Genomic DNA, 13,782 nt, shown 5'->3' with positions numbered 1-13,782 from the left:
AAAATATCCTAATTCCTAGAAGATGTATTACAAACTTTATAAGGTGTCAGAAAGCAAGCTCCAGAGAACAATTATCTTCTTCACTGAAGCTGAAAAGACCATACAGCCCCAGTACAACCATATGGAATTTGAATTGGCAACCCAACATCTGTTAAACAGTAACTGTCACCCCCACCATGTGAGTTAGTCACTTTCTTACAGTGCTGAACAGAATGTCATAGAGTTACAAATAATGATAATTTGGAAACTAAAAACCAAAATCCCAACCCAACAAACAGGCATAAATACATAAATATTCAAATAGTTATTTGTCTTAGGGATTGAAGTGAAAAAAATGTGTTCTTAATTGAAACCTTAAATCTAAATCTACTTGTTACGTTTAAGTTATGGTGCTTTCCCATTGACTTATTGTTTACATATCAAAAGTATTTCCTAATAATAATTTAAAATTTGTGTTTAGCTCTAATTAGATAATATGATTAAATTGAAAGAAATCTAGCTGCCCCTTAATTTTTACAAGTCATTTAGTATCTCTAGATTAGTACTTCCCAAATTTTTTCACCTCAAGGCATACTAAAAAAATTATAATATTTGCATGGTACCCTTGGTATGGCAAACAATGCTAATGCTCATTATTGTTCATGTTTCTCCTCTTCTGAGTATAACACTCGACTATATTTCTCCCATATTCCCCCTCATTTCCGCCCTTATTTTTGCACTGAAATTGTGAAGCCATATGGATAAGTTCTGGCCAATGGCATGTGAATGGTAGTGATTTACACTACCCCTCCTGTGATCTTCCTCTCCTCTAGTCTTCAGCCATATGTTAGGGGAAGGAATTACAAGTAAAGAAAGAGGGAAATCCAGAATGAGCTCTGTGGTGTTGGATTGGAATTAGCAGTATTGGTATGAAATCATAACTTTTAATATATATGTACAGATGGATAAATAGAGAAATAAAAATAAAGATATAAGTATGTATGTATGAGTATAAATACTGGGAAGGCCTAGAAGCAATGACACCCCAATCACTGAGCATACCTAGCCCCAGATCCTAGTTTCTCAATACCATTCTCCAATAAAAGGACCTGCGGCTCCCTAGAGAAAAGGTTGTCCCCAGGGCTGGGACAGGACAAAAATAAGATGACCATGAAACATAGTGATGTATCAGAAAGTAAATAATTGCTCAAAACAGGATACAAACTTAAAAAAAACAAACAGGAGCTAACCTCGAGGAGCTCCTTCCTAAGGGCTAATGCTGGCACAGTTTGCGTAATAAATTAAAAGTAGTATTGATTTATAACCCAAAGAATAAAATAGCCATGAGCCCACGGTAATACTAATAAATAATTAAATGAATAAATAAATAAGAGAAAGGACAGTTCTTTCTTACAGAAGGATTCTAATTATAAATGGTGCTGGGAAAACTGGACAGCCACATTCAAAAGGATGAAACTGAAACCTTATAACATACATAAAAATCAACTCAAAATGGATTAAAGACTTTAACGTAGGACCTGAAACTGTAAAATCCCTACGATAAAGCCTAGAGAATAAGCTTCTTGACATTTAGTTTTGGCAATGATTTTTTTCTGATTTGACACCCAAAATAAAGGCAGCAAAAACAAAAATAAACAGGAGGACTACATCAAACTAAAACTTCTGCTCTGCAAAGAAAACAAAGTGAAAAGGCAACCTATGAAATGGAAGAAAATATTTGCAAATCACATATCCCATGAAGGATGATATCCAAAATATATAATAAGGAACTCATACAACTCAATAGCAAAAAGGCAAATAACCCAATTTTAAAGTGGGCGAAGAAGTCATAGAAAGACAAATACCATATGATCTCGCTAACATGTGGAATCTAATGAACAAAATAAACTGACAAACAAAATAGAACCAGAGACATAGATACATGGAACAGACAGACAAATGTCAGAGAGGAGGGGTGTTCAAGGGACTGGATAAGGGAAAGTGAAGGGATTAGCTAAAGAACATACATACTTAGCCCCTGGACACAGACAATACTTTGGTGAGGGCCAGAGGAAAGGGGGCGGGGACTAGGTGAGGTGGGCAAAGAGGGGGGAATGGGGGACATCTGCAATAGTGTCAATAATAAAACATTTTTTTAAAATGAGCTAAGAACCTAAGTAGACATTTTTCCAAAAGAGACATACAAATGGCTACAGGTACATGAATAGTGGAATGTAAATTGGTGTAGACACTGTGAAAAACAGCATGGAGGTTTCTCAAGAAATTAAAAACAGAACTACCATATGATCCAGCAATCCCACTTCTGGGGATATATCCAAAGGAAACAAAACCATTATCTTGAAGAGATATCTGTACTCACATGTTTATTGCATCATTATTCAAAATAGCCAAGGGTTGGAAACAACCTAAATGTCTGTAGATGAATGAATAAACAAAATGCAGTATATATGCAATGGGGTATTATTCAGCCTTAAAAAAGAAGGAAACCCTGTCCTTTGCAGCAACATGGATGAACCTGGAGGGCATTATACCAAGTGAAATGAGCCACACAGAGAAAACAAATACTGCATGGGATCAGCTATATGTGGAATGTAAAAACCAAAACAAACAAGCAAACAAACAAAAACATCAAACCCATTGAAGCAGAGAGTAGAAAAGTGGTTGCCAGTGGCTGGGGGTGGGGGAAGGAGCCAAAGAAATATGGAGCCAAAGAAATATGGAGGAAGAAGTCATGTACTAATAGGGAGTGGGGCGCTAAAAAGGATCCTGAGCCCTGTTCTAGAGGAGGGCAAACAAAACCTGCAGATGATCTGGGAGATCCTAGAACAGCATGGCATGCACTGCTTTCCCAGATGAAGCACCAGAGGGGTAGCCTGGGAGAGAACTGTGTGCTGTGCTGTGCTGTGCTGTGCTGTGTCTAGGCAGGTGGGCTCAGTGCAGAGTAGAGAAGCAGAGGATTCCTGGTACCTAAGAAGGTTCAGAATTGGCACAGATACGCACCAGACCTGAAGGTGTTTTGCAGCTGGGAAAAGCACTGAAGGACTCAGAAGTGACCTATGCTGGAAGCCCCTTCCCACGCTGCCTTGAATTTATTTATTTTATTTTATTTTTTAATTTTTAAAAAATATATCTTTATTGATTTCAGAGAGAGGAAGGGAGAGAGAGAGACAGAGATAGAAACATCAATGATGAGAGAGTCATTGCTCGAGCCCACAACCTGGGCATGTGCCCTGACAGGGAATCGAACCCCAATCGCCTGGATCCTAGGTTGACTCTCAACCGCTGAGCCACGCCTGGCCGGGCTGCCTTGAATTTAGAAACAAGCCTAGAGGGGAACTAGGGGGCCCTTGAATGAACTGAGATTAAGTTAATTATAGAGAAATTAAGCCCTGCATATCTGAATCTGTGGAATAAAATTTATCCCCACTGACTAGGGTGTACTGTAAAATTTCTTTCAGATCTATCATGTTACATATGTAATTACATATGCACCAAAATGTGTATTTTGCTAATAATCTGTATATGTCTCTATACAGAGATATATCTACATAGTAATCAGCTTAAAATGTTTATTAAGAGGTTAGCCACAAGGTGGTACTAAAAAGCTATCATTTTTGCTTTAGGCCCTACGTCATGAAGGTCATTGATTTTAACACACAACTGAGAACTGCTGAATAATAGCATAAGTTATGCTAATGGTTGAGATGGCAGTAATTGGGTTCTGTGCTTATATTTAAAAATTATAAAAACAGACTCTGTCTGGAGATGCTATGAACTAGTTGTTATTCTTCCTCGTTTTCTTACCCACTTTCATGTCCTCATAGCATATTCCAATCATCACCTAAAACATCAAGCCCTAATATATTCAGTACTCATAGAGAAAAGTGCTAATAGGCATGGTCTCTTAAGTCTGAGAATTTAAAATTTAAAGGAGTATTTTTACTCCTTTGGAGGATGTGCCTCCAAAACATCTGGAACCCCTTAACCCATCTCCCAAACACTAAATCTCAGCCCCCAAATAGGTGAGCAAATGCATTATGTTACTTAGGGAGCACTTGTTATCATGCTGGGCATGACTGAGGAGAGGAGGAAAATCATCTCTTCCAGGCAGTCTTGCTAGGTTTTTGTTTTTTTAAAGTAGATGTCATTTTAAAGAGACACAACAAAGGTGGGGGGGGGAGAAATTTGGAAAAGGACTTACAGGGAAGAACTTTCTAAGCAAAAGTTTGGTGTAGAAGAGAAAGTACCATGTCATGACCCTGAAGACCTCACTGGGAGCATGGAGAGGCAGGCTGAAGGGAGCAAGGAAGAAAGCAGTGACCTGAGATGACCAAGGTGAGGTTTAGTCTATGGTCTGGTAGCTGAGGAAATTTACTTTACTGGGAAGTAGAACTATTACATAGTTTTAAAGATAGGGGTGATATAAATATGTCAGCTGGCATATGTCCTTGTAGAATTGTAAGAAAATGATGCTGTTAGAATGTCTGTTAAGAGTGGGCTGTAAAAATCAAGCGCAGAAATGATGATGACACTTTAAGGATTTAATCGTTATTGTAAAAAGAATCAGATGAAAATCTGTGAGATGATGTGGCGGGGTTGGGGGAATAAACACTCCTAGTTTCTCCCTCAGGAGACTGTTACAAAGAACTTGATATGAAGAAGGAGAGTTGTTTATTCATGGAGCCCTCTCGTGGGAATCCCTCTTGGGCCCCTCCAAAGAAAAGAAAACATCAAAAACCTACTGAAAGAACAAAGCTTTATCACTGAATATCTCCTGTTTTTATTTTATTAAAGAATCCAGTTTTTAAAGCTTAGGCCCAATTCACCTTTACATGTAGTTGGAGAAGAATTCGATATATTTTTCAATAGATTGACAGTTTATTTACACCTCATAAAATAATGAGTTTATTTTACCCATGGCATGCTTAGTACTTTGTAAATACAACACTTTGTCTCTTGCTGAAATTTTTCTTTAAAATCTTCATAAGCAAAATCCTGGTACTCACTGAATCAGAGTGATGAACATATGAGTTTTCTTTGTACCATTCTTTTTACTTTGGAGCATGTTTTAAAAAGTTGACATTTAAAAAAAACATCATTAAAAGTCTTTTCAGTTCTAACACATATCAAGTTAGCAAACCTACTTCACATGTGGGACAGGTTAAGAGAAATATATATTTTTTAGAAGATGCAATCACCTCATTTGGATGCATCATCCAAAGTAGTCAACTTCATCCAAAAGTAGTCGACTTGAGCAGCAGCACCAGAAGAAAGACCAGCCTGGTGAGCTCTGGGAGAGGAATAATGTTTAAGAATAATCCTCTGCCAGATGTTTTGGGGACATTTCTTTCAAGTCCCCTTTGGCAAATTGTCTCTTGGCTAACACCAGAAGGGATTTAAAAAGATTTATTTTCTCACAGTGCTGGAGGCTGAAAAGCCCAAGATCAACACCCAGCAGGATCTGGTTCTAGTGCAAGCTCTCTTCCTGGTTTCAGATAGCCACCTTCTTGCTCTGTGATAACATGGTCTTTTTTTTTTTTTTTTTTTTTTTTTTTTTGGTACATGAGTACAGAGAGAGACAGAACAAACTCTTTTATGTCTTTATGTCTCCTCTTATGAGGGCACTAATCCCATCATGACGGCCCCAACCTCATAGCTTCATTGAACCCTAATTACCTCCCTTAGGTCCCATCTCCAAATACTATCACATTGGGGGGGAGGTCTTCAACATGTGAATGGAGAGGAGGGAGGAAATACAAGCATTTAGTTCATAACAGAGATGTAAGGGACTTCAGAGTTATGTATGAAAACTCATGTGGTCCATTACTCAAGGCAGTAGAACCCAAGAGGTGAACTAGATTCATACAGGTGCCTAAGTACTCTTCTTCAGCCCTTTCCTCTCCTTCTGTCCACAGCCCTGTCTAATGGACTATTTTCATAAAGTTTTAAATCAGTGCTAAGTACTGAGTTGTTTTCCAGGGACATGTCTATTTTAATAGGGAGTGTTAAAGAATCTCCAAAATGCAAAGGCACAAATCTCTTCTCTGTGGAGTCAGGAAATTCTATAGCTAATGAGAAGTTAGCAAACTTGGGATTCCATCTCTTTATGCTCCAAGTCATCACATAGAAGTAGTTACTACTCTCTCTGCTTATGAGACTGACTCTTGTCGAGAATTAGGTAATGCATGAGCAAAGGAAAATTCTGTCTTATTGATAATCAGCCAATGTAATGGGTGAGTGAAACTTTAACTATGGCAAATAAATCATGGAATTTTAGAAATGAAAGGAATCCTTGGAATTCAACTAGGTCATTTTACAGATGAGGAAACGAAAGTATAGCTTAGCTGGGTGGATTGTCCAATACTGTATAGTTACTTGAATACTCAAGATTAGAATATCTTTCTACCATACCATTTTACATCAATGCTCTAGTTCTGCCTCATATCATTAGACATCAAGATCAGCCTTTGGCTGCACATCCTCACTCTGGACCTGTTAATGAAGAGGTGGATGAGGGAGGCCATTTCCTCACCATCAAGCCTTTAAATGCTTAGCCCTGAGCAAGCAATTCTACAGGTTTCATGCTGTGTTGGGCCTCAGAGATTAGTTTGTGGCTTCCTGTTAAAGCAAACCACACATGCTGAATTGCCAGCTGTTGCAACCCAACTTCTCTATTCATAATTCACAACATCAGGCATTTTCCAGGTAGGTACAGGTCTTATTACTTCCTTAATTATCAATGCAAAATTGAAACAACAAGCACAAGCCCCTTATTACCTTCTCAGGCTCCTGGGGTGTTCTGACAGATTTCCTAGAGAAATCTATGGAGTCAATGGATAAATGCTGGATTTAATAAATATTTTAGATATAAATCCATCATCTCTCTTGGATCCCTTCTGGTTGCTCTGTGTAACTATGAAAGATATGCCTCTCCGGGAAAGCTTTCTCTATCCCAACTTCAGATGTGGCTGTTGGGAGCAGCCAAGAATGTGGAGACCATGTAGCCCATTCATAACGTCTGTGTTGGTTTGAGGTTATGGAGAAAAAGGTAATGTCAGCCCTTGGATGGATTAATAGCAAAGAAGAGTGTTAAAGGCACTTTAAAATATTGCAGAAATTTTCAAATACAAAGTAGACAGAGTAGTATAATGAATCTTCACGTACCCACTCAGCCTCAACAATCTGCCATTTCTCATTCATCTGTACCTCCACACACTTCCCATTCTTACTCAATTATTATCTTTTAAAAACAACAACAACAACAGAAATTTATTTCTCACAGTTCTGAAGGCTGGTAGTCCAACAGCAAGGCACCAGCATGGTTTCTTTCTCTGGTGACCGCCCTGTTCCTGATTCATAGCTTGTGCCTTCTCGCTGCATTTTCATATAGTCAAAGGAGCCTATCATTTTTCAAAGTAAAAAATATATATACACTGAAATGCACAATTTTTAGCTATATAATTTGGAAATGGATACACCTGTGTAACCCATACCCCTATCATCTCCTTTTGAGCAGGCTTAAAATAGGTAAATTGATAGATAAGGAAATAGCTTATACATTTTCAAATCATAAAGCATTGCTTTGAATGTTCCTCATTTTGAAAATTCTCCCCTTTAGCCTCCCCTCCTCCCATTCCATCCCTGAGAGGTCAACCCTTCCTCCCCACTTTGTTTCTGACACTGTTTGCCTCAGAACATTGGCTCCAGATTTCTGTCTAGCAACATAGATTTGAGGGTCTAAATGAGATTTCCAGTAATTTCTTTATTGGGTCCACTCATCTAAGACAAGAAGCCTGCTCCAATCCCTTCCCAGAACCCAGAAGCCACATGTTAAATTGCACCAAAGAGCATCTACCACAGAAGAGGCACTAAGCAACCAAGTAGACAAAATGACTTAGCCAAATGATGCCAGCCAGCCCCTGTTATCAGCCACCCCAGAAATGTAGGCTATGCATGGGCCCTCATCATAGGCATCCCTTTAACAAGGCTAATGTCACTGCTACTGCTATCAAATGTCCAACCTGCTATTATCAGAGACTAATGCTGGGCACTCAATGTGGCACCATTTTTTGAGGAATCCGACTGACCATCAGATAGCAAGTTTACTACATTGGGCCAGTTCAAAGAAGACATTCTTCTTCGAAAGGGGCAGCGATTCATGCTCACACTAGACATTTATTCCTGGTGTGGGCTTGCCTTTCCTACTTTCAGGGCACCAACCAGTATTCCCATGCAAGTGCTTACAGAGTATTTGCTCTATTGACATGGGATCCCATATAAGATTGTGTCAAATCATGTAACCCACGTCACCTGAAGTTCAGGAATGGGCTCATGACCGTCAGATCCACTGGTCATATCACATACTGTACCACCCTGAAGCTGCTGGAAAGAAAAGTAGAGCAATCTCCTTGAAGCACAGCTGAAGTATCAGCTTGAAGGTGATATTTTATAAGAATGGTGAACTATTCTCCAGGACATGGACTATACCTTGAGTGAAAGACTTCATATAGTTCTGCATCCCCAGCAGGAGAACTACATGATTTGGAAACCAAAGAGTGGAAGGAGGAGTCACCACAATTTCCTTGACCCCACCCCTCATGATCCATTTAGAAAATTTGTGTCTACTGTCTCCAAAGCTGTCACCTCAATAGGGTTTGAAATCCTGTAGTCCAATTAAAAACAACTTTCACCAGGAGAATGCAGACATAAGCAAGCAAGAAGAAGTCGCTATAGTGACTGAGGCAATTTACCCTAATCATCAAAAGTCAGGAGCTACAGTTACATAACAGGAGCAAAAGGAATATTTTTAGCACACAGGTGATTTACTTGGATAACTCTTTGCACTCTCTTGTCCAGTTATAATTATAAATGAACAAGTGCAGCAATTGGAGATGAGGATCTAGGTTGTGCCACCAAGGAAACAGCCTAGGCCAGCTCTCGAAGCAAGAGGGGGCACCTAGACTTGCTCATGGAGGAAGGAGACAATGAGTAGCATTTGGGACCCTAGGATATGCTGCAGCGCTGGGCATTACCATTTTCCTCTTCTGAGGTTACCCCAGAAAAAGAGGCCCATCAGAATCCAGGAGGAGATGCTCTCCAAATATATATGAAGAAGTGAATCCAATCCAAGGAGTGCTCTGTGATGAACATGAAGATGCATCACCCAGTTTTCCCTTCAAGAGAGAACTTGTTGCCCAGCTTCTAAGGATGCTGTCAGAAGACAACCTTCAGCTGTCAGGGCATCAGTAATTGACTCTACTAGAGAGAGTCACCTTGCCAAGGTCACAACCTTCCTGGGTTGTGGATCCAGTGGGGTATTGCTCTACATCCAACAACTGACTGAGGCAGAGGTATAAAGGCCTAGCCATTTCATTTCAGTACAGGACAATCTGATGGACTATGTGGTAGCGGAATAATGGCCCTGCCTACAGATATCTACATCATAATCCCTGAAACCTTTGAATATGTTATGTTAAATGGCAAGGGGGAATTAAGGTAACATAAAAAATTATGGTTGCTATTCAACTAAACTGAAAATAAAGAGATTATCCTGCTTTATCTGAGTGGGCTCAGTAGAATCATGGGGTTCCTTTAAAGCATAAGAGGGAGGCAGATAAAGGCAACAAGTCAGTGAGATTTTGAAAATGCTGTTTGGCTGGCTTTGAAGACAGAAGATGAAGCCAAGAGTCAAGGAGTGCAGACAATTTCTAGAAGCTGGAAAAGGCAAGCAAGTGGATTCTCAGCTAGACCTGCCAGAAGGAACATGGTCCTGCTGAAACATGGATTTTAGCTCAGTGAGACTCATTCCTGATTTCTGACCTCCGGGACTGTAAGATAATACATGCGGATTGTTTTAACTCACTAAGTTTGTGATCATTTGTTCCAACAGTAATAGGGAACTAATACAGGCCATTTTAGCTCCAGAGCTTTTGTGAGATGGGCTACACAAGTGTGCTCAAGGGCCTGTGTCACAGCAGGACTTCTATCCTTTCCGGCTACCTGCACCTCCCCCCCCCCCCACACACATGTTGAGCACTAAGGGCACTCCCTAGAAGCATCCTGCATATGAAACTCTTGGAGTCTGCTTCCCAGAGAACCCAACCTAGGACAGATTATAAAAGCTCATGATGATTTCTTATGATTATAAATATATAAGTAACAAACATAATATAAAGTTTATCATGGTTACCACTTTTCAGTGTTTCTCAAAGAGTGTAATGCCTAATATGAACAGCACTGGCCAGATATTACGGCAATATGAAGTAAATGTGAACCAAATAGGCCCAACAGGTTGATACGAGTTTAATTTCCAACTCTGTACTTGGTGCATTACTCTAAACTTTTCAGACTTGTTTCCCTCGCTTGCCACTCCCCATCCCATAAATAGGAATGATAAATACCTTCCCCCACTAGATAGTATTAAGTAAAGCAAAATATTTAAACATTTAAATCAGTATTTACTGATTTACAATAATGGCTCAACAGAAGTTAGTCGAGCTTACTCAATTCTACCTCACTGTTTTCTCTCAGTGAGAGAAATAACCTCAATTAATAATAAATAATGGATACTGGAAGGGGGGCAAATCACCATTATTATGTCATTCTGCTCTCAAAATGTGTGCTTCAAGCTGAGAGCTCTGGAACATCAGTGTGACCTGGCAAGGTGAAGAAAGCCTTCTTGAGGATGTGGGATCTCAGCTGAGCTCATAAAAACACCGAGAGAGAGCAAAGTGGACAGAGGGGACCAGAGGTGGCCTCCTCCAATTCTAGCACGTGGGCCTCGTTCAGGTAAACACAATTTAGAGGGGCAAGCACCCGATCATCAAGTGCGCACAACGCTGTGATTGTTTTAACTGGTAACTTCAGACCAATAGGACAGTATGTCTTGTAATGCATACAGTGTATTTTGAAATGTATTACATAAATATGAAGTGTTATTATAACCAAGAGGAATCTGAGAAGGAAAAACAGGGGGGTAAGGACAACAATGTTTAGCTATGAGCTAATTTTATATCAATACATAAAACCTTTGAAATTATGATATAACCAGTACCATTAGATTTATGGCCATGGGTATTATTCTCATTTCAAGCTCCTACTTTCCATTTATCATCTTTATATGCGTACGGCATCTCTATTTTCAATGTCTTACAAATTTCTCCCTCCCCTGGTAACCTTTTCAGCTGAAATTTCATATGCTTCATATCAACTCAGAAGCAAATTCTTTTCTGGAAGGTTTAACCTATCTGTTCAGCCATTTCTGAGTTACCCAAGCATGAGCAAATGTTGTTTAGGAAATTTGTCAAGATCCACTTTTTGTGTGTTCAGACTTAATTCAAGATGGTTTATATTTAAACCTCCAGAGCCGTCACGCACGTATTCTCTCAGGAGAAAAGCATTCTTTGCTTTGAGATATAATCGGTTGAGGTTTACACTCCACTTTCTGTATATGGAGAGTGGTTATGAAGAGATCTACTCAAATCCTGGAAAATCCCTTGGGTTTCTAGGCCCTCCATTCATGCTGTACTTAGAAAAATGCTTTTTTTCTTTCTTCCTACTCCCCCACCCAACCACTGATGCTCTAGGAGGATTTGAGGGATAACAACACCTGTCTGGCTATATGCTCAGACAATAATAAAAATTTTATTCTATGAAAAATTAGAAAAATAAGGTTTAAAATATTTATTTATTTTTAGGAACTTGGTCAAAGGTCCTTCTATTATAGACAGGAATGTTTGTGCTGCTAGTAGCATCTATTAAGCAAGTATTGGGTATATTGACAAAGTTTTTCTAAGATGACATCCTATAAGTGTCCTGAAATACTGAGAACTTACAGGATGGCAAAGAACTAAAGTAGGAATGAGTGGATGGGGTGGAGAGAGGAGACAACAGGGCAGAGAAACCTTCTTGATGACCTGGCAGACAGTCCCAAGACATACGGACATGTTGCAGTTATCTACTGCTGCCTGACCAAACACCTCAAAACTTAGTGGCTTAAAAGAATGATCCTTTGTTTATCATCGAATCTTTGGGGGTTGGGTGGGCTCAGCTGGGCAATTTTTGCTCAGGGTCTTTCATGCAGTTGCAGAGTCTACGGCTAGCAGCCTCTCAAGACTCATTCACTCATCTAGCTACTGGGCTGGGAAGGCTCAAACAGCTGAGGCTCCTTGGGCATCTCTTTCTGTCTTTACACCTGGTCTCTCCAGCTCAGCAGCTTCAGGGTGGCCAGACTTCTTTCAAGGCAGTTCTGGACTTCAGAGGCCTGTGTCTCAAATGAGAGCCACATGGAATCTGCACTGACTTTTCTAACCTGGCCTCACAAGTCAAGACAGTCTCAAAGGCCCACTCGGTTTCCAGGGAAGGGGACAGGCCCCAGCTCCTGATGAGAGGTGCACCAAAGAATCTGCGGATGTATTTCCAAACCACCACAGGACTTCATAGACCTCTGGCAGAAAGTCTGAGACAGAATAATGAGTCATTCACAAAACCACAAATTGGTTCATTGTGGGTCCCCTTCTGCTGAGGTGTTTCAGGGTTCCTGCTAGGAGTTAGACTGCCTGCCTGGGCTTGCCTCTGCCCTGACACATACTGTGTCTGGAGCCATAAGCAAATCTCAGCGCCTCTGTTTTCTTATCTATAAATTGGGGATAATGAGAGTTAACATTTATTGATCACTTAGTAGGTGCCAGACATTATCCCAAATGCATTATATTCTATCTTATTTTACAACCAAGATAACCCTGTCTCCTGTCTTAAGGTTGATAATAACAGAGACATATTTCAGGTCTGTTGTGTGGGTCAAATGACACTACTGTGTTCGCTCTTGATGCTATTAAAGCTGTTGGGACAAATTCTACTGATGCCGGGTCAGGAATGGGCCAGCCGTGCACACAGGAGCGAAGATTTCCCCCACTGGAGATGTAAGACCAGTCGGGGTTAATGGGGAGGGGGGGGGGGCGGTCACCTTTTGGGGGCAGGTGTTAAAAGCGCATAAAAAGACCAACCAGTCCAAGTGTCATTTGGGACTTACGGGTGCAGAACCCAGCGCAGTTTACAGACAGGGGCCAGGAGCACCGCTCTGAGTTTGCAGAAACGGTATTGTTCGTTTCGTTCCGGAAAGGGGAATTCGGGGCTGCAGAAGCGCTCTGCGGGGAGGACGCCCGCCCTCTGCGCGGAGCATCCCCAGCGGCCGGATGCGCGGAGCTGCCACCCTTCCCGGCGTCTGCGGCGCGTTCCGTCTCCCGCGCGCCCCCGTCGCCGCCCTCGGCCGCCTGCCTCCCCGAGCACCTTCCCGCCCGCGCTCTCCGCTCAGGGTGCCTTCCCCCGCGGTCGCCGGGCGCCCATCTTCCCAGCCCCGGCAAAACCCGGAGAGGTGGAATCGCCCGCCCGGAGCGCCCCGGCGGCCACTGGGCATGCTCCGTCGCCAGGCAGGTTCGCCGCGGCGAGCAGCCCGGGAGCCTCGCGGAGCCCTCCCGCGGCCGCGCGGCCGCCTCCCGAGCGCGGAGCGGGCGCATGATGGCGGCGGCGGCGAGCGCGAGCGGCGGCAGCAGCGGCGGCGCGGGCGGCAGCAGCAGCAGCGACACGTCCAGCACCGGCGAGGAGGAGCGGATGCGGCGCCTCTTCCAGACGTGCGACGGCGACGGCGACGGCTACATCAGCAGGTACTCGCGGGGTGCGCGGCGGCGGCGGCGGGGGCGAGCCGGCTCCCCGCGCTGCCCTTGACCCTCCCTCTGCTGCCCTCTCGCCCCAACTTCCCGCAAGTTGCTCAGAAGCTCCCGGGGA

At 42.0% G+C, this 13,782-nt stretch overlaps 1 protein-coding gene across 1 annotated transcript in view; it reads left to right on the top strand.

Annotated features, from left to right (window-relative positions):
- Positions 1 to 13,512: 13,512 nt before the first annotated feature.
- The window catches only part of MCC (MCC regulator of Wnt signaling pathway), a 342,772-nt gene continuing 342,502 nt past the window's right edge, over positions 13,513 to 13,782 (top strand). The window contains exon 1 of the mRNA XM_087815493.1: positions 13,513 to 13,661. Coding sequence (XP_087671619.1) covers positions 13,513 to 13,661 — 149 coding nt within the window. The remainder of the gene's footprint in view (positions 13,662 to 13,782) is intronic.

The sequence above is a fragment of the Miniopterus natalensis genome, chromosome 3 (assembly GCF_054644295.1).
Source record: "Miniopterus natalensis isolate mMinNat1 chromosome 3, mMinNat1.hap1, whole genome shotgun sequence".
NCBI lineage: Eukaryota > Metazoa > Chordata > Mammalia > Chiroptera > Miniopteridae > Miniopterus > Miniopterus natalensis.
This window is presented reverse-complemented; position numbering and strand designations above follow the sequence as displayed.